This window comes from Nerophis ophidion, linkage group LG23 (assembly GCF_033978795.1).
Source record: "Nerophis ophidion isolate RoL-2023_Sa linkage group LG23, RoL_Noph_v1.0, whole genome shotgun sequence".
Classification (NCBI taxonomy): Eukaryota; Metazoa; Chordata; class Actinopteri; order Syngnathiformes; family Syngnathidae; genus Nerophis; species Nerophis ophidion.
In genome coordinates this window covers 31,949,364-31,969,845 of record NC_084633.1, presented here as the reverse complement: position 1 = coordinate 31,969,845, position 20,482 = coordinate 31,949,364, and the positions used below count along the sequence as shown (strand labels likewise).

At 41.4% G+C, this 20,482-nt stretch overlaps 1 protein-coding gene across 1 annotated transcript in view; it reads right to left on the bottom strand.

Annotated features, from left to right (window-relative positions):
* Positions 1 to 2,295: 2,295 nt before the first annotated feature.
* LOC133541076 (homeobox protein Dlx3b-like) overlaps positions 2,296 to 20,482 on the bottom strand; it is a 59,156-nt gene continuing 40,969 nt past the window's right edge. The window contains exon 3 of the mRNA XM_061884162.1: positions 2,296 to 8,968. Within this exon, the coding sequence (XP_061740146.1) occupies positions 8,525 to 8,968 (444 nt within the window). The 3' untranslated portion in view covers positions 2,296 to 8,524. The remainder of the gene's footprint in view (positions 8,969 to 20,482) is intronic.

The following is a 20,482-nucleotide window of genomic DNA, read 5'->3' as shown; positions in this document are numbered from 1 at the left end:
TTTTCATGTCAGTGGGAACAGTGCGATTACGATTTTTTTCCAGGCCTCTGTGGAAATGTATCAAATATACATGCAATGGGCCTTTAATGTGGTTGCATTCATCTGACCAGAACATCATCAAAAAGCGATACGCGTCATAATTTTTCCCCAAATTAGATGGTTATAAAATACGTACAGGTGAAAATAACATGTTTTAGAAACTGCAATCAATGTTCCACCACTGTGACGCTTCAAGCAGACATTGAAAAAAATAATCCTATAAAACTGCCAGAGACAAAATATGTGTCTTCTTCCTTCTTAATCTTCTAAGTAGTTCTGGGCGCATACTTGCCAACCTTGAGACCTCGATTATTTACATTAGGTTATTTACAATCCGGGGGGATGGGATGTGAATGGAGGAGGATATTAGTAAAGGGTTGAAGTTGCCTGGAGGTGTTGTGATACATGTACAGCAGATGGCAGTATTGTCCTGTTTAACAGTGTCACAACATTGCTGTTAACGGCAGACGAACTGGTTTACGGTAGACGAAAACGTGACTGCTGTTGTTGTGTGTTGTTACCGCCCTGGGAGGACATTAATGAAACTGCCTAACAATGAACCCACATAAGAAACCAAGAACTCGCCCTTGATCATTCTACAGTTATAATATCATTGAGCAGACACGTTGTTTGGATCGTGGGAAAGCGGACGTGAAAACAGGCTGTCTACACTCAGGTCCGCATGGAGCTGGAGGCAGAGCTGGAGGCCACGACCCCTCCAGCTCTGCCTCGATTTCGGGAGAAAATTTATCCCGGGGGGTTTTCGGGAGAGGCGCTGAATTTCGGGAGTCTCCCGGAAATTGCGGGAGGGTTGGCAAGTATGTCTGGGCGATATATCAAATATACTCTATATAACGCTGTGTTTTCATAGGATCTTCCCTGATCTGCTTTTACTTTCTGTTTGAAATCATTGCAGCACATTTACGGTCAGTTCTGTCATCACTTTGCTCTGCAACAATCATGACTTCAAGGTAGGGCTCGGCGACATACTGAATATACTCGATATATCACGGGTTTGTCTCTGCGTGATATAGAAAATGACAATATTGTGATATTCGACAATACGTTCTCATGCACTTGCTTTTAGCTGCTGGCATTTCACTTCAGGTCCTTGTATTTATGAATGGTTGATTTATATAGGCTAGTAAGGTAAAGTTTTGTACCTGACAAGTTTTGCAGCCTGATGAAGGCTGCAGAAGCAAGGTAGCCGAAACCTAACCCTAACTTTACCTTACTAGCCTATAGAAATTAACCCTTTATAACTACACGTCAATAGGCTAAATGAACCTCTTCAACGTACTTCAGGCTCTTGTCACCCTTTCTTGTCTCTCGTTCTCACGGAGACATAAAACAAGCGCACCTTCTTACATACTACACATACTGATGCGCGTTCAACTTCACACGCCCTCACGGAGCAGTGAGGTAGCGGCATGGCAACGTTAGCTGGGATGCTAGCCGAGCGGTGCGAGTGGTAATACAAGAGAGAGAATCTGCGAATTTGGTAAAAAATGAAGGAAGAATTCATTCCCAAGAAAAAACACACTGCGAACCCACACCAAACTAAAATGACAAACACATTTCAGGAGAACATCTGCATCGTAACGTAACATAAACACAACAAAACGAATACCCAGAAACCCTTCCAGCACTAACTCTTCCGGACGCTACAATACAACATCCCCCACACCCCCCATCTCCTGAATTCAGAGGTCTCATGGTTGGCAAGTATGCAGTCGTAGCTTTGGCCTATGTTTACACAGACTTAGACCGAGGCAGCAATTTCAATTCTCAGTAGCCTGCCAATGGAACGCACTTCTTGAGCACATATCTTGACAAAAACACCATTTTGGTCCAAAATAAATGTTTATATCGTCACAACGTTTCGAGTTCACAAGCGCCGCCGCGCCAAAAGACAAACTTCCCATGATGGCGTGTTGTTTGTGGCACCATTTTTTTTTAAGTTGAACCTGTGGGTTTGGTTTGTTGAGATCAAGGGAAGACGCTTGTTTGTCTCCCACACCCCAACACACACACACACACGCACACACACACACCAACACCACTCCTCCCCTTTCCAACTGTGTGCCACATGAAAGGAAACGTACCGGCCTCTCTGTGTTATTAGCATCCGACGACTCCAGAGTGTCTGCAGTGTTGTCGCCTCCCACAAAACCATGTGTGCGTTTGAGAGATCACCTACATACACAAAAACAGTTGGCTATTTGCCCAGTTAGTTGGACACGCACACAAAGAAAGTCAAGTCAAATGTTTTATTTCGACAGTTCTGCCTCATTCGATCTCAAATTGATCCAAAAAATATAAATAAGAGGCAATAATATAATATATATAGCAAGTCCATATACAACATTTTCTATTCAAATATTTTTGCACCATTTATTGTTGTTGTGCATTTTGGGCTGCATTCAAAGGATTGTGTAAAAGTGAGTTGTCTCCACGAGGAGAATATAGCCATCGTACAATTTGAAATTTTGTCCTACAAGCCAAAAGTTTGGACACACCTTCTCCTCATTCAATGCGTTTTCTTTATTTTCATGACAATTTAAATCGTAGATAGTCACTGAAGGCATCAAAACTATGAATGAACACATGTGGAGTTATGTACTTGACAAAAAAAGGGGCAAAAACTAAAAACATCTTCTATATTCTACTTCCTTCAAAATATCCACCCTTTGCTCTGATTACTTTTTTGCACACTCTTGGCATTCTCTCTATGAGGTTCAAGCCTGAAAGGGTTTTCACTTCACAGGTGTCATAGTTTTGATGCCTTCAGTGACAATCTACAATGTAAATAGTCATGCAAATAAAGAAAATACATTGAAATAGGAAGGTGTGTCCAAACTTTTGAAATGGTTTTCACTTCACAGGTGTGCTTGAAGCTCATGGAGAGAATCCTATGAGTGTGCAAAGCAGTAACCAGAGCAAAGGGTGGCTATTTTGAAGAAACTAGAACACAAAACATGTTTTCAGTCATTTCACTTTTTTTTTTGTTAAGTACATAACTCCACATTCACATTTTTGATGCCTTCAGTGACAATCTACAATGTAAACAGTCATGAAAATAAAGAAAACACGTTGAATGAGAAGTTGAGTCCAAACTTTTGGCCTGTACTGTACGCCAGAAAAATGAATGGTACAATGACGTTCTGTCGTCACATTCTTACTAATAAATGTAATATAATTGTTGCTGTTCAAACCAGGGGTGTCCAAATGCACAGCGAGAAATCAAGGTTTACGGGGGGGCATTTTTATACGTGTCGTAAACAGGCTAAAACCAAAAGTCGTGCACAGGCGGTCCTCATGTCACCATGTTTCTTGGTTATGACGCACGCCTATAAATGGTCAGTAAGGAAAATGCGTGCGGCAGAAGGATACGTAGTCGCGCGTCGCTACCCTGAGACAAAAATGTGGCTTTACACCTTTTAAGTTTTTCCCTTAGTCAAAGAAAAGGAAAGACGAATGAAGCGAAAGCGCACGGACGCAGTGGCCATCATCAAGGATGAACGTGCCAAACGGTCTTTAACCTCTTAATGCCCAAGCTCTTTGTTTACATACTTTATTTCTCTTTGCTATTTGGGATTTTTGGACCCTAATTAGAATAAAATCTAAAAATCATCTTTTGATATGATGTACTTAGTCCATAAGTACACAAATGTGTACTTCATGTGTAGTGACATGCAAATTTGTATTTTTACACTTTTTTTTTCAAATTCCATTGTAAGTTATACTCTTCTGACTCTTCTGGGGGGGGGGGGGGGGTCCTTTTTTATTTTTTCTTCTTTGTCATGAAAAAGGGACATTTTTGTCATGAAAAAGGGAGGTTTTTGTGGTTGGTGCACTAATTGTAAGTGTATATTGTGTTTTTTATGTTGATTTAATAAAAAAAATATAAATAAAAAATTATTCTGCGGCCCGGTACCAATCGGAAACAACCACACCGGAAATGAGTGGTTGGGGACCACTGCATATGTCGGCATAAGACCCCATTTCAGTAGCATACACAATTTTGGAAATAAGAGCTAAAAGGTGCTGTCCACCCACGTGGCCACTAAGGCCTTTAGAAGTTGATGATTACTGTCATTGTCAAACTTTTTTCACACGCTTTGATCCCTGCGGCTTATAAAATGACGTGGCTCATTTGGGGATTATTATTGTTTTGTTTCACAAGATTTGCACAGCCAACAGATTATATATTTATATACTGTGTATATAATATGTAAATATTACATATATTACATATATGTTGTATTTGTTTTATTTTATAATGTTTCTATGCTACTATTGCTACTATGGTAGATAGATAGAACTTTATTGATTCCTTAAGGAGAGTTCCATACATTTCTATTCTATACCTGCATTATCCTTTCCATCCTTAACCTTTCAATCTTGTGAAACTGAGCTACTGAATTGAACAATTTCCCTTGTGGATAAATAAAGTTTGTCTATGTCTGAAATTTCAAAAATCAAAGACGACTTTTGAAGAATTTTCCTCCGGACAAAAAGGCTGAATATGTTGGATGAGACGATATATCGATATCAGCTGTTTCGGTGCTCATAATGACTTTTCCAGGGTCCTGTGTGCCGGGTAACAAGCAGCGACTTTTGGGGAACATTTCATATTTCAATGTGTACACCTGTGGCTTTTATATGCACACAATAAACAGGGCCAAAAAATTAGATGGGTGCGTCTTATATTTAGGTATTTTTTTTATAGTAATTTCGGTAAGCGTTGTCTTGGTCTCATTACTGGGACTTCCTCCTCCCAATAAGCCTGTCTCTCCCTCACTTGCAAGGTATTGCTGTATTTTATACGTCCTTGGTGTGCTCTGTCAAATTCTGTCGCAGGAATGGGGCATTTAAAAATAGCAACTCACTTCCAAATACTCCGATTGTAAATCAATTTATAATTTTTGAGAATCATTGTAAACAAAAAATATATATATACATTTTTGCTTTTTAAGAATACATTTTTGGAGTAACAACTGCAAATGACAATATCATTATATTTATCGATACAGGTGCTTTTCTTCATTTTTGTTGGTATTATATTTAATAGGAATATGTCTCCTCTATTGCTGTGTGGATTTCTAAATCCGGGTATAGGTTGGAATTACTCCTTTTTTTTATATTATTAGAGCAGGGGTGTCAAACTCTTTTTAGATCGGGGGCCACGTGGAGAAAAATCTACTCCTAAGTGGGCCGAACTGGTAAAATCCTGGCACGATAACTTAAAAATAAAGACAACTTCAGACTGTTTTCTTTGTTTAAAAATAGCACATTCTGAAATTGTGCAAATCATATTGTTGTTGTTGTTTTTTTACAATTACCTGTCGCAGTTAATAGTATACATACTTAATTTCTTGTTTTTTCTGAATAAATGATGTGATAATGTTCATCAGTCAACTCATTGAAGTTGATTTTCAATCTATCAAGATAAAAAAATATATCAAAATGAAATGACAGGATGTTATTTATGTAGTTTGATCATTTTCCTCGACTGATGTACTAACATGTGGTTTATTTTGTACATATGTGGCATCATCTACAAAGATACAAAGAATTGATATTGCGACATCTAGTGGACACTTTTAGAACAACATTTCAGGTTAATTTTTATACTTAGCAAACTCATCCCGCGGGCCAGATAAACCATGTTCGCAGGCCTGATCCGGCCGTCGGGCCGTACGTTTGACACTCCTGTATTAGAATGATTTTTGTAAATAAAATGTAGAAAATGCATTAAAAAAAACAACCCTTTTAGGCCAACATTGCACAAATAAGTTGTATGTCAGCAGCAAAGAGGAGCTTTTTAAACGTGTCTTGTAAAGGTTTTATTATCATTTATATACCAAATAATATAAAATGAGAATGGTGTTAAATCGAGAATGGATTTTGAATGGAATCTTCAAGAATCGGAAATGCGTCTCTAATATTTCCATGTATTGTTATTATTACTAATAGGGTTGGCGTATCAACATTTCAACTGTTTAGATTTTTTTATTTATTTTTTTTTTACATTTTTATATTGAATTGTAATTCTAATTCTACAAAGTGACGCGGGCCGATAAATAAGGTGTGAGACACTTTGAACACACCTGGTTTAAAAGCAACTGTAGCACAGAGGCTTGTCCTCGTTAAAGGTTGAATTACACGATGCATCCTCATACCTAAATGACAAAATGAGGTGACACGAATGACAACGCCCTCGTCACTTGATTGAAGTCCAAAATACTTGCTGAGGGTTCGGTAAACTTTATGGTTTGCTCGTTATGTAATGACGATCGCAGCTGTCAAAAGGCCGTCCCTCCCCATTGCCGGCAGCCAAAAATGTAGCAGTTCACAAAAGAAAAAAAACATCAAAAACATCTCAAAGTTCACCTTCCGTGGAATGTGACAATAATCAAAAAGTGGATGAAAAGGAAGTCAGGGTTGACTTGTGAGTAATTTTCTCACATTAATTAGACGTCACCTGACGAGAGGCATGATGGATACCAGTTACCTTGGGACTTAAGTTTGCAGGAGGACAGCCCAAAAAAGTTACGTACAGTGTGGGAAATACTGTTTACCTCCTTATGAAGACACAAACAGAGAGAGAACATCAACAACAAAAACATTAAATAAAAGTTACACATTAATTTGTATTTAACAGGTGACATTTAATCCTCTACCAACTTGCAAGAATTCCGACCACTACAAACTGGATCATGAAGCACACAACATGATCCAGTGGCCTGATCTCAGGTAGTTGAAACTTGCCAAGTGACAGCCTCAAAACTTTTAAGATATTAAGAATATTTGGAAATACCTCTTAAGATGATCCCAAAGCTGGTGAATATTGACAATACATTTCTGACATCTATACTTGGCAACAAGGCTTTCAAAGATCTCTTTAAATATTATATTTGTATGCCCTTATACTCTATGTGTGTGTATATATATACTCTACACATACATGCATACATATATATATATATATATATATATATATATATATATATATATGAATAGGACATAAATAGGTTTTGTTCCATGTTTCATTTATTTTGTAGGCCCCGGACCTAAGGATCACACTATTAGTCTTATTTTGGAAATTCCTGAGAACCAGCGCCCTCTGGAGTGGACATTTGTTTATGGTCCATTTCTTTTTTTGGGGAAAGATAATTCCTGTTAATGCAAAAAAAAAGTCCACTGCAGTGGACTTTCAGGAGGATAGAACGTTGTACTTCACCAAATAGCGATTCATCAATTCAAACAGCAACATGTCCTGGTCCATGTTCCTCTCAATATCAGGAGTACTGTCAAAGATCATCTATACAACAAACAGCGCTATCGTGCTTTAAGGAATCAGCTGTACAAAATTAGATTATCCCGAGTTTTGAACTGAAAGTGGATAGCCTGCGCGTCTTCTCCAGTGGACGTTTGTTGATGGTCTATTTCTAAAAGGTCAGGGTTACAAATTTTAGGAAAAAAAAACAAAAAACTACAAATGCCCACTACAGTGGACACTAGTTCCCAGGATATATAGTACAAGTTATTTGCCCCGTGCCAAGTTTTAAAAGTTTGTTTCTAGAAATGTCCCTAGTTTTAAGAGCTATTTACTTATTTTTTAGTCACTGACTAATCTCAATGTCAGCATGAATAAATATATATTGTTCTATTCTACTTAAAAAATGTTAAAATTGAGAAAATAACTATTCTCATAAGATATTTCTTCCCCCCCACATAAAAATGTTTTGTTCAAAGATTCTGCGACATCTCGAAGATGCTTCATTCAAGAATTGCACGTTAAATAATGCTGGTTTTCAGAATAAAATACTTAAAAGTCCTGCTAATTTCTCGATATACAAATATACATTTTGTATGTCTTATCGAGTAAAATGATCCGTCCATGCAGCTACAGTTCATTTCCCTAGTTTTTTTTATAAATGTTCCCCTAAAATCTAGTCTTATCTTATATTTTGACAGCTCTTTTTTGCAGCGTCAAGATTTTTGCCACATTTTGTAAATGAAAGACACTAAAAGCCATCCAATGTTTGTCTATGTTAATAACTTGTTGTTATATTGTAGGCGACAAAGCAAAACGAGTGTAAAATCCTGCAATATATGTTATTTTCATCCTAAAATTGTGAAGGGAAAGATATGTGTCATTATTATTTACAAATGATGCAGATTACAGGCAACTGCAGGAATACGTGTGATAGTTTATAAGGCAGTGGACTCCCAACCACTGTGCCAGTTTTACTTAAATGGTCCGAAAATGAGTCTTAGTCATGGAACTATGCGAGTGACGCACGGCAGCAGGGAGAATATTAAAATGTTCCTCCACTAGAGGGCAGTAGGTACTTACCTACAGTTTTGCTTGTGATTTAAGGCACAGTGTGGATCGATGTACGACAAAATATATATTACCACTTCAGGGGCAGTAAGTTGGAGTTGGAAAGATCCATTGAAAGTGTTTGTAAGGGAGTCAGTAAACGGCGCCCATGCTTTGCGTGGATGCCGGTGCCGATGGGGGTGCGTGGTGGGCGGGGCCAGCGGCTGGCAGACCTAAATGTGTGTCTTGCTGCTGGTACCAATTCTGGTGCGTGTACTCATCCATGTAGACTGAAGAGGAGTCATCCCCCTGAGGCTGGTAAGATTCCTGCCCCCTGCTGGTGGGGTCCAGCATTGTGTTGTTCTTCATGCTGCTGCTGCTGTTCGTGTCGTTGTTGTCGTTGTCGTCGTCGTTGTTGTTGTTGTTGGGGTTACTGCTGGTGTTGTTTTCCCAAGCGGCGGGGGACGGAGGCGAGTTACACGCCATTGAATCACTGGCCTCTGGGCTGTGTTCCAAAGCCATGTCCCCCAGGGGAAACTCTCCGTTCTTGTAGAGTTTCTTGAACTTGGAGCGACGGTTCTGGAACCATATTTTCACCTGAAATCACAATCATTGAATGAGTGAAGGCCAGAATTAACCAGCAAGTTCATTAAATCCAGAGGTGGTGCATTTAATAAAAGGGAAACTGCACTTTTTTTGAAACGTTGCTTATTGTTAGCATTTATATTAGCACAAATTAAACCATAGCCATAACCATAACACCTCCAATATGATGTCAAATATCAGAACAGGGACGTTTTTTTTATCAACACTTAAACAAGACTTAAACAAGTCAAATACCGTATTTCTTGGAGTATAAGTCGCACTGGAGTATAAGTCGCACCTGCCGAAAATGCATAAAAAAGAAGGGAAAAAACATATGTACGTCGCACTGGAGCAGGGGTCGGGAACCTTTTTGGCTGAGAGAGCCATGAAGCCAAATATTTTAAAATGTATTTCCCTAAGAGCCATATAATATATATTTTTTTTAACACTGAACACAACTAAACGCATGCATTTTTAAGTAAGACCAACATTTCCAGAGTATAATAGGTCTCTTATTCTTTGTAATAACATTGTTATTCAAAGCAAACAGTGGAGGGGGCGTGACCTGCAGCAAAGCGGGATGTTACCAGGACCGGCCTCGAATTCAGCGAAAGGTGCGTAGACGGCCCACCTGGGCCTTTTTATCAAATCACCTGTCGCTCTGTTGTAAGCAGCAGCCAGGAGGAGAGACAGGGTTGGGGCTGGAGCCAGAGCGCGAGTGAGGACGAAAGAGAAAAAGACAATTGCTGGAAAGCAACTGAGAGACTAATAGAAAAACAACAACAATATTTTACCCTAAAACAGGCTCTCGTGTCGGTGTTTGGTGGTCTGAAGAACCCCTAGAAGGGCAAGCCCAACACTAACCAATAATAAATAAATTACTTCTTACCATTAACGCAACTTCTTGAACATAAAAATACATGAGAATGTTTTATATTTTGAATGTTATTTTTAACACTATGATTACAAATAGAATTATTAATTACTTATCCTGTTAAGCATTGTCAGCTCAGATTTATCCGAGAGCCAGATGCAGTCATCAAAAGAGCCACATCTGGCTCTAAAGCCATAGGTTCCCTAACCCTGCACTGGAGTATAAGTCGCATTTTTGGGGGAAATCCAACAAGAACAGACATTTGAAAGGCAATTTAAAATAAATAAAGAATAGTGAACAACAGGCTGTTGTATGACACATAAATAACCAACTGAGAAAGTGCCTGATACGTTAACATAACATATTATGGTAAGAGTCATTCAAATAACTATAACATATAGAACATGCTATACGTTTACCAAACAATCTGTCACTCCTAATCGCTAAATTCCATGAAATCTTCGTTTTCTGTGTCGCTTCGAAAAAATTCTGCCAACTCCAAAATAAGACAATGCGCCGCTTCCTCCTCTATAGGTACGTCGTCAGGTGCAGTTCCAATTATTGCAGCCTTTCTGAATCCGGACAGGATGGTTTCGGTTGTCACTGAAGCCCATGCTTTGTCGATCCATCCGATGACATCCAGAAAAGTTGCATGGCGCATTCTCCCGGTTGCCGTGAAGCTGTGCTCTCCTTCCATCATCCACTGCTCCCACAGGCAGCGCAGGACTGCCTTAAAGCTCCCAGAAACTTGCTTTCTGCTGCTCGATTGCAGTTTCCTGCTGCGTATTTCACTACTTCCAGCTTGTAACCTACAGTATATGCTTTCCTTTTCGGTGCCCTTTTTGTTCAGCCCTTTGTTTTTATAAGTTACCAGGTAGCATCTTCTTTCCCACAATCCATTTCTGCCATGACCCGCCTCTGCCGAATTTTCATTGGTTGACGTGTGTGTGATTGCTGACATCCGGCTAGTCTCATACGTGAATGAGATAAATAATATATGATATTTTACGGTAATGTGTTAATAATTTCACACATAAGTCGCTCCGGAGTATATGTCACACGCCCGGCCAAACTATGAAAAAAACTGCGACTTATATTCCGAAAAATACGGTATGTGTACGGTGCAAAGTGGAATGCAGTTACTTCAAACTGACACAACGTGCGTGACTTTGAGGAACATTTGAGGAGAAACCATTTTATGTGTCACAAACTTGTGTGTGGTGTTGCTCCCTTATTTGTCATTACTCAAAGCTGATTGTGACAGCGTGTCGTAATAACATCGGTCAGCTGGAAGAAAAAAAATATCGATAGCAGTATAGTTAGTCCAGACTCTTCACTATCCTCATGAACCCAACTCAGTACGAACCGATACCAAAAATACCGGTATTCGCTAGGGTTGTACGATATACCGGTTTAAGTATAGTGCCGCGATACTGATGAATCATATTCGGTACTATACCGCCACTAAAAAGTACCGGTCATGACATTGCTGGGTTTACGAGCAGAGGAGCATGTTCGGCAGCACACAATCAGAGAGTACTTACAAGCAGACACAGTGTGTAGACAGAAAATGGAGAACGGACGCATTTTGGCTTAAAACTAACAATAAAGGTGAAGTTATAACACTGTAACGCCCTTAGGAAGAGGTGCTTTAAGACACAGCTGGCTAGCTAGCCGCTAACGTCCATCCGTAGTCTGAAAAGTTTTAGCTACTTCTAGATCACTAATCCTCGTCTCCATGGCAACAATTTAAATACGTTTCTTCCAAGTATCATTCCTGCAGGACGAGGAATAGCTAAACATGCTTCACTACACACAGTAGCTCACAGGCGTCACAATGTAAACAAACGCTATGGGTGGATCTATACCTGACATCCGCTGTAATGATACCAAGTATCGCAGCATGCTGTATCTAGTCAACACTACTATGATGACATTGATATTTTTTATAATCACAACATTTTTTTTTGCTTAAAAAAATGTATTTTATGTTTGAGGGAACTCTCCTGAAGTAATCAATAAAGTAATATCTATCTATCTATCTATCAACTTGAGAAATACGTCCCTGGACACATGAGGACTTAAATTATGGACAAAATATATGATCCGATAACTAATTGGTATCGGATCGATACCCAAATTTGAGGCATCATCCAAAACAAAAGTAATGTATCCAAACAACAGAAGAATGAGTGATTATTACATTTTAACAGAAGTGTAGATAGAAGATGTTAAAACAGAAAGTAAGCAGATATTAACATTAAATAAAGAAGTAGATTAATAATTCATTTTCTACCACTTGTCCTAAATAATGTTGACAAAATAATCGAATGATAAATGACACAATATGTTACTGCATATGTCAGCAGACTAATTAGGAGTCTCTGTTTGTTTACTAACTACAACAAGACAAGTTGTCTAGTATGTTCACTATTTTGTTTAAGGACAAAATTGCAATAAGAAACATATGTTTAATGACTGTAAGATTGTTTTGGTAAAATAAAGCCAATAATGCCATTTTTTGTGGTCCCCTTTATATTTAGAAAAGTAGTATATATATACATATTATATAAATATATACACACACATATATATATATATATATATATATATATATATATATATACTGTTATTAATAATAACATAGAGTTATATATATATATATATATATATATATATATATATATATATATATATATATATATATATATATATATATATATATATATATATATATATATATATATATATATATATATATATATATATATACTGTATGTATTATCAAAAAGTAGTACCGGTACCAAAATATTGGAATCGGGACAACACAAATACTCGACATACATATCCATACTGAATACTTACTTTTACTCAAGAAATGATTTAGATTATTACTTTTCACACATTTGCACATGCATATTATGTCACATTGCTCCAAAACTACAGTACTTACTTGAGTATAATTTTTGGCGACTTTACCCACCTCTGATCAAATCTGTATAAGGTCTTCTAAATACATCTCATTGCTTTTTGTAATGATGCAGTGGCGCATATTTCACATGAGAAAAATTTCACAGCGTGCAATGACTGATTGTTTGAATGGCTGTAGGTGGATACAATGGCTCCCCATAGAGCACTAGTATCAAAATCAAGGCCCGGGGGCCACATCTGGCCCGCCTCGTTATTCTTTGTGGCCCGCGTTTGCCTGGAAAGAATGTCCAATAATATCGGACTGCCGATATTATCGGCCGATAAATGCTTTAAAATGTAATATTGAAAATGATCGGTTTTAGAATTATCGATATCGGTTTCAAAAAGTAAAATGTATTACTTTTTAAAACGTCTCTGTGTACACAGACGTGGAGAGAGGTACAGAGCGCCAATAAACCTTAAAGGCCCTGCCTTTACATGCCGGCCCAATCACATATTATCTACGGCTTTTCACACACACAAGTGAATGCAAAGCACACATGGTCAACAGCCATACAGGTCACACCGAGGGTGGCAGTATAAACAACTTTAACACCGTTACAAATATGTGCCACAGAGTGAAAACACACCAAACAAGAATGACAAACACATTTCGGGAGAACATCTGCACTGTAACACAACAGAACAAATACCCAGTGTCACGCGTTCGGCGCACTTGTTGCGCAGAGTTGCCACTTCGTGGATGCACACACTACCAGTCAGCAGGATTGCAGGTAAGAATACGTTTTAATATAATAAAACAAAAGAACACTGGTGCAAAAAAGGGGAAAAACAAAGCGCGTGCTAATGCTAAAAACGTAGCAGGAAACAGAAAACATTAAACGAATTGCCACACGCACGTGAAGCTAAGGTGGAACTTAGCACAAAATAATCGAGGGCACAAGGATACAAAACGTGACGTGTTGCGAAAAGCAAGTAATGGACCGAGGACGAACTAAGGAACCAGGTGGGCTTAAATACACAAATAATTATTAGAAACAGGTGTGTGACAGGAGCCCGTGAGGAGGAACACAATACGTTGCCATGGTGACTAACACAAACAAGGAAGTGCTCAAACAAGGATCGGCAGAGTCCAGAAACAAAACATGAACAAAGAGGGCAAAACCATTAACGATCCGAGTCACGGATCGTGACACCCAGAATCCTTTGCAGCACTAACTCTTCCGGGAGCTACATTATACACCCCCTCCCCCACCTCAACCCCGCCATCCCCCCAAGCCCACCCACCACAACCTCCTCATGCTCTCTTCAGGGAGAGCATATACCCCAAATTCCAAGCTGCTGTTTTGAGGCATGTTAATAAAAATAATGCACTTTGTGACTTCAATAATAGATATTGCCATGTTGGCATTTTTTTCCGTAACTTCAGTTGATTTATTTTGGAAAACCTTGTTACATTGTTTAATGCATCCAGTGGAGCATCAAAACAATATTAGGTATAATAATGTGTTAATTCCACGACTGTAGACTGTATATATCGGTATCGGTTGATATCGGTATCGGTAATTAAGAGTCGGACAATATTGGAATATCGGATATCGGCAAAAAAGCCATTATCGGACATTTCTAAATGTGCATCAACTTCATTTCATCTTTATTGATTAATGTATCTACATTTTGACAGAAAAAAAGTGTGAAGGCAGGCAAATGCAGCTCTTAACTCTATATTATTTGATGCAACAAGCTACAGTAGGAAAGGAATTTATACAGCCCCATTCCTGGGTGGATCTCGCATGAGAGGAAGAGGAGGTGTGAATCCTTTTGCAGTCTGCTGAAAATGAGGGAAAATTCCACTCTACATAGCAACTGATGCTGTGGTCAAAGTTGGAATGGCGGCTAATGTGGATAGTGCATTCCCGCAATTTGTCATGTTTCATGTGTCAGGTAAACCAAATAGTGCCCTCTCTATCCCGTTCCTAGTTGTATGTCTTGCCTTTGTGTCATTCAAACCCTTTTTCTTATCAAAATCGTATACAAGCTGAAATTGTCACTTTGACTTTTGATTTCAAAGCAGGTTTTCCCTTAGTTTTGTTGGTAAACAACGATAATAATGAAAAAAAACGGTTCGCAGCCGAGTGTGAAGCGACCGGAATGAGAATCAGCACCTCCAAGTCCGAGTCCATGGTTCTCGCCCGGAAAAGGGTGGAGTGCTATCTCCAGGTTGGGGAGGAGACCCTGCCCCAAGTAGAGGAGTTCAAGTACCTAGGAGTCTTGTTCAGGAGTGGGGGAAGAGTGGCTCGTGAGCTCGACAGGCGGATCGGTGCGGCGTCTTCCGTAATGCGGACGTTGTATCGATCCGTTGTGGTGAAGAAGGAGCTGAGCCGGAAGGCAAAGCTCTCAATTTACCGGTCGATCTACATTCCCATCCTCACCTATGGTCATGAGCTTTGCGTCATGACCGAAAGGATAAGATCACGGGTACAAGCGGCCGAAATGAGTTTCCTCCGCCGGGTGGCGGGGCTCTCCCTTAGAGATAGGGTGAGAAGCTCTGTCGTCCGGGAGGAACTCAAAGTAAAACCGCTGCTCCTCCACATCGAGAGGAGCCAGATGAGGTGGCTCGGGCATCTGGTCAGGATGCCACTCGAACGCCTCCCTAGGGAGGTGTTTAGGGCACGTCCAGCTGGTAGGAGGCCACGGGGAAGACCCAGGACACGTTGGGAAGACTATGTCTCCAGGCTGGCCTGGGAACGCCTCGGGATCCCCAGGGAAGAGCTGGACGAAGTGGCTGGGGAGAGGGAAGTCTGGGCTTCCCTGCTTAGGCTGCTGCCCCCGCGACCCGACCTCGGATGAGCGGAAGATGATGGATGAAAGAAATGATAATTTAAAAAAATTTTAAATAAGGAAACTGTGTAATATTATCATAAAGTGGTATCTGCGATGTGGCCCACGATGAAAATGAGTTTGAGGCCCTTGCCCTAGAGAATGCCACTCTGGCCAATTGACCATGTGACCCATAGCTACCATTGTAGGTCGGGGCCAAGTTCCCCAAAAAAGGATTGCATGCATATTAAAAAAGAGATTGTAAAAATTCTCAAACAATTCGCATGCAGTTTACTTTTTTGTACATGTCAAATCATGTGCTCTTAAAACACATTAGAGATTAAAAAAAATAATAATAATGAAAAAAAATAAAAAAAATTAAATATACATATATATAATAAAACTATAAAGGGTTATTTATTAGTATGATGTGATGTGCAACAGTGAGCACTGCAGCACCATTTGCAAACATTCTTGTTGTTTTAGTCTACAACCACAGACTGCCCCCACTAGCTTAGGGCTCGCTATAGGCACACACCTAAAAAGGGCATGTCCTATTGACCTATTTTTAACTATGGCAATAACCGCCAGGTTATTATAGTAGTCATACTTCTGCCATCTAGCGGGAAAAGCATTTAATTGTTCTGTCAGTATGCATGGCTGGCATAAGTAAATAAACAAAACCACATTATTTGTAGTAAATCATTTATCATTTTCAGACCATCCATCCATCCATCCATTTTCTACCGCTTGTCCCTTTTGGGGTCGCTAGAGCCTATCTCAGCTACAATCGGACGGAAGGCGGCTTACACCCTGGACAAGTCACCAACTCATCACAGCATTTTCAGACCGATTAAGTTAAATTGGTTCATTTCGGGTATGGCACCGAACGGGGATGTTGACATGCAGTTTCAAGCACTCCTTGTCTAGAGGGTGACTTTTCAAATGATGCTACAAATTAGCAGTAGGTGTAACTTTTTGTAACAACGCTTTTGCCGCATACGTGTTCGACATACAATTAAACAAGGCGACACGGTAAAGAATCTGGGTATTATCTTCGACCCAACTCTCTCCTTTGAGGCACACATTAAAAGCGTTACTAAAACGGCCTTCTTTCATCCCCGCAATATCGCTAAAATTCGCTCCATTCTGTCCACTAAAGACGCTGAGATCATTATCCATGCGTTTGTTACGTCTCGCCTCGACTACTGTAACGTATTATTTTCGGGTCTCCCCATGTCTAGCATTAAAAGATTACAGTTGGTACAAAATGCGGCTGCTAGACTTTTGACAAGAACAAGAAAGTTTGATCACATTACGCCTGTACTGGCTCACCTGCACTGGCTTCCTGTGCACTTAAGATGTGACTTTAAGGTTTTACTACTTATGTATAAAATACTACACGGTCTAGCTCCATCCTATCTTGCCGATTGTATTGTACCATATGTCCCGGCAAGAAATCTGCGTTCAAAGGACTCCGGCTTATTAGTGATCCCCAAAGCCCAAAAAAAGTCTGCGGGCTGTAGAGCTTTTTCATTTCGGGCTCCAGTACTCTGGAATGCCCTCCCGGTAACAGTTCGAGATGCTACCTCAGTAGAAGCATTTAAGTCTCACCTTAAAACTCATTTGTATGCTCTAGCCTTTAAATAGACTCCCTTTTCAGACCAGTTGATCTGCCGTTTCTTTTCTTTTTCTTCTATGTCCCACTCTCCTTTGTGGAGGGGGTCCGGTCCGATCCGGTGGCCATGTACTGCTCGCCTGTGTATCGGCTGGGGACATCTCTGCGCTGCTGATCAGCCTCCTCTTGGGATGGTTTCCTGCTGGCTCCGCTGTGAACGGGACTCTCGCTGCTGTGTTGGATCCGCTTTGGACTGGACTCTCGCGACTGTGTTGGATCCATTATGGATTGATCTTTCACAGTATCATGTTCTCATAGTCATCATTGTCACTGGGTCATTATTGTCACCGATGTCCCACTGGGTGTGAGTTTTCCTTGCCCTTATGTGGGCCTACCGAGGATGTCGTAGTGGTTTGTGCAGCCCTTTGAGACACTAGTGATTTAGGGCTATATAAGTAAACATTGATTGATTGATTGATTGATTCCCATGTGAAGCCAAACCACTGTCAGACGATGGATTCCGTGCTGTTTTTCTTAGGAATTAATTCTTCCTTCATTTGTTCCCATATTGGCACCTTCTTTCTCTCGTATTACCGCTCGCACCACAGCTAATGTTACCCAATCTGCTCCCTCTCACGCGAGGGCGTATGACAGGACAGTATGTGACGTATGTAAGAAGGTGCGCTTGTCTGTGAGAAGGAGAGACAAGAAAGAGTGGGAAGAGCCTGCAATGTAATGCCTGCAGCTAAAAAGCAACTGCGTAAGAATGTATACTCGAATATCACGATATAGTTATTTTCTATATCGCACAGAGACAAACCCATATCGAGTATATCGATATATCACCCAGTCCTACTATTAGCTAACTGTCATTTAGCTGGGGACAACCTACAATGACCTCTAGGGGTCCCCGCACTCCACTGTATGTATTTATTTATAATATTATTCATTTTCACTACCACCAGTAAAAAGACAGCATTTTCACAAAAACAACAATGGCGTGTGTGTTGTTTGGGAACAATTGGTAATGTTTATGTGCAGTAAACCTTTTCATGAACTCAACTCACCTTCATGTGTTCCTAAATTTATGTTCCACGTCTTAGATGAAGAGAGCAATTACGATTTTGGTTTACAGACCAAACAACTAAAAAACTAAGGTTTTGGGCATTGTTTTCTCTGAACGCATACAATTGTCTAAGTATGGCCAAGTCATTTTCATCACTAAAGAAAAATGTTTATCTGTGGGAGAGAATTCCTCTGCCCCTTTCAAATATGTTTCCTTTTTTTTTGGTCGTCCATCCATCCATCCATCTTCTTCAGCGTATCCGAGGTCGGGTCACGGGGGCAGCAGCCTAAGTAGGGAAGCCCAGACTTCCCTCTCCCCAGCCACTTCGTCCAGCTCTTCCCGGGGATCCCGAAGCGTTCCCAGGCCAGCCGGGAGACATAGTCTTCCCAACGTGTCCTGGGTCTTCCCCGTGGCCTCCTACCGGTTGGACGTGCCCTAAACACTTCCCTAGGGAGGCGTTCGGGTGACATCCTGACCAGATGCCCGAACCACCTCATCTGGCTACTCTCAATGTGGAGGAGCAGCGGCTTTACTTTGAGTTCCTCCCGGATGTCAGAGCTTCTCACCCTATCTCTAAGGGAGAGCCCCGCCACACGGCGGAGGAAACTCATTTCGGCCGCTTGTACCCGTGATATTATCCTTTCGGTCATCACCCAAAGCTCATGACCATAGGTGAGGGTGGGAACGTAGATCGACCGGTAAATTAAAAGAGCTTTGCCTTCCGGCTCGGCTCCTTCTTCACCACAACGGATCGGTACAACGTCCGCATTACTGAAGACGCTGCACCGATCCGCCTGTCGATCTCACGATCCACTCTTCCCCCACTCGTGAACAAGACTCCTAGGTACTTGAACTCCTCCACCTGGGGCAGGGTCTCCTCCCCAACCCGGGGATGGCACTCCACCCTTTTCCGGGAGAGAACCATGGACTCGGACTTGGAGGTGCTGATTCTCATTCCGGTCGCTTCACATTCGGCTGTGAACCGATCCAGTGAGAGCTGAAGATCCCGGCCAGATGAAGCCATCCGGACCACATCATCAGCAAAAAGCAGGGACCCAATCCCGCGGCCACCACACCGGAACCCCTCAACGCCTTGACTGCGCCTAAAAATTCTGTCCATAAAAGTTATGAACAGAATCGGTGACAAAGGACAGCCTTGGCGGTGTCCAACCCACACTGGAAATGTGTCCGAGTTACTGCCGGAAATGCGGACCAAGCTCTGACACTGATCATACAGGGAGCAGACCGCGAAAATAAGACAGTCCGATACCCCATACTCTCTGAGCGCTCCCCACAGGACTTCCCGAGGAACACGGTCGAATGCCTTCTCCAAGTCCACAAAGCACATGTAGACTGGTTGGGCAAACTCCCATGCACCCTCAAGAACCCGGCCGAGAGTATAGAGCTGGTCCCCAGTTCCACGACCAGGACGAAAACCACACTGATCCTCCTGAATCCGAGGTTCGACCATCCAGCGTAGCCTCCTCTCCAGTACACCTGAATAAACCTTACCGGGAAGGCTGAGGAGTGTGATCCCACGATAGTTGGAACACAACCCCCAGTTCCCCTTCTTAAAGAGAGGGACCACCACCCCGGTCTGCCAATCCAGAGGTACCGCCCCTGATGTCCACGCGATGTCTCGTCAGCCCCACAGCATCCAAAGCCTTAAGGAACTCCGGGCCTCTATGGCCCCTGCTATGGGTGGTGAGCCTATTGGAGGGGGGACCCATGTTGCCTTTTCGGGCTGTGCCCGGTCGGGCCCCATGGGAACAGGCCCGGCCACCAGGTGCTCGCCATTGTGCCCCACCTCCGGACCTGGCTCCAGAGGGGGGCCCCGGTGACCCGCGTCCGGGCGAGGGAAATCTGGGTCCTCGATATGTCTTCTTTATAAAAGATCTTCGAGCTGCTCTTTGTCTGATCCCTCACCGAGGACCTGTTTGCCTTGCGAGACCCTACCAGGGGGCTCAAAGCCCCCGGACCACATAGCTCCTAGGATCATTGGGACACGCAAACTCCTCTACCACGATAATGTGGCAGCTCAGAGGGGAGTTTTTTTGGTCGTCGTCAACTTGAAGCGTCCCTCTGTCTCCGACTCCCTTGTCGTTATGTGACATGAGTGACACCTGTCTGTTAGGATTTTGCTTACTAGTTTTGATGTCCCACCTTATCTTGCTTCTGATTGGCCAGTCCGTAATGTTCCGCCCTAACCTTAGCCAA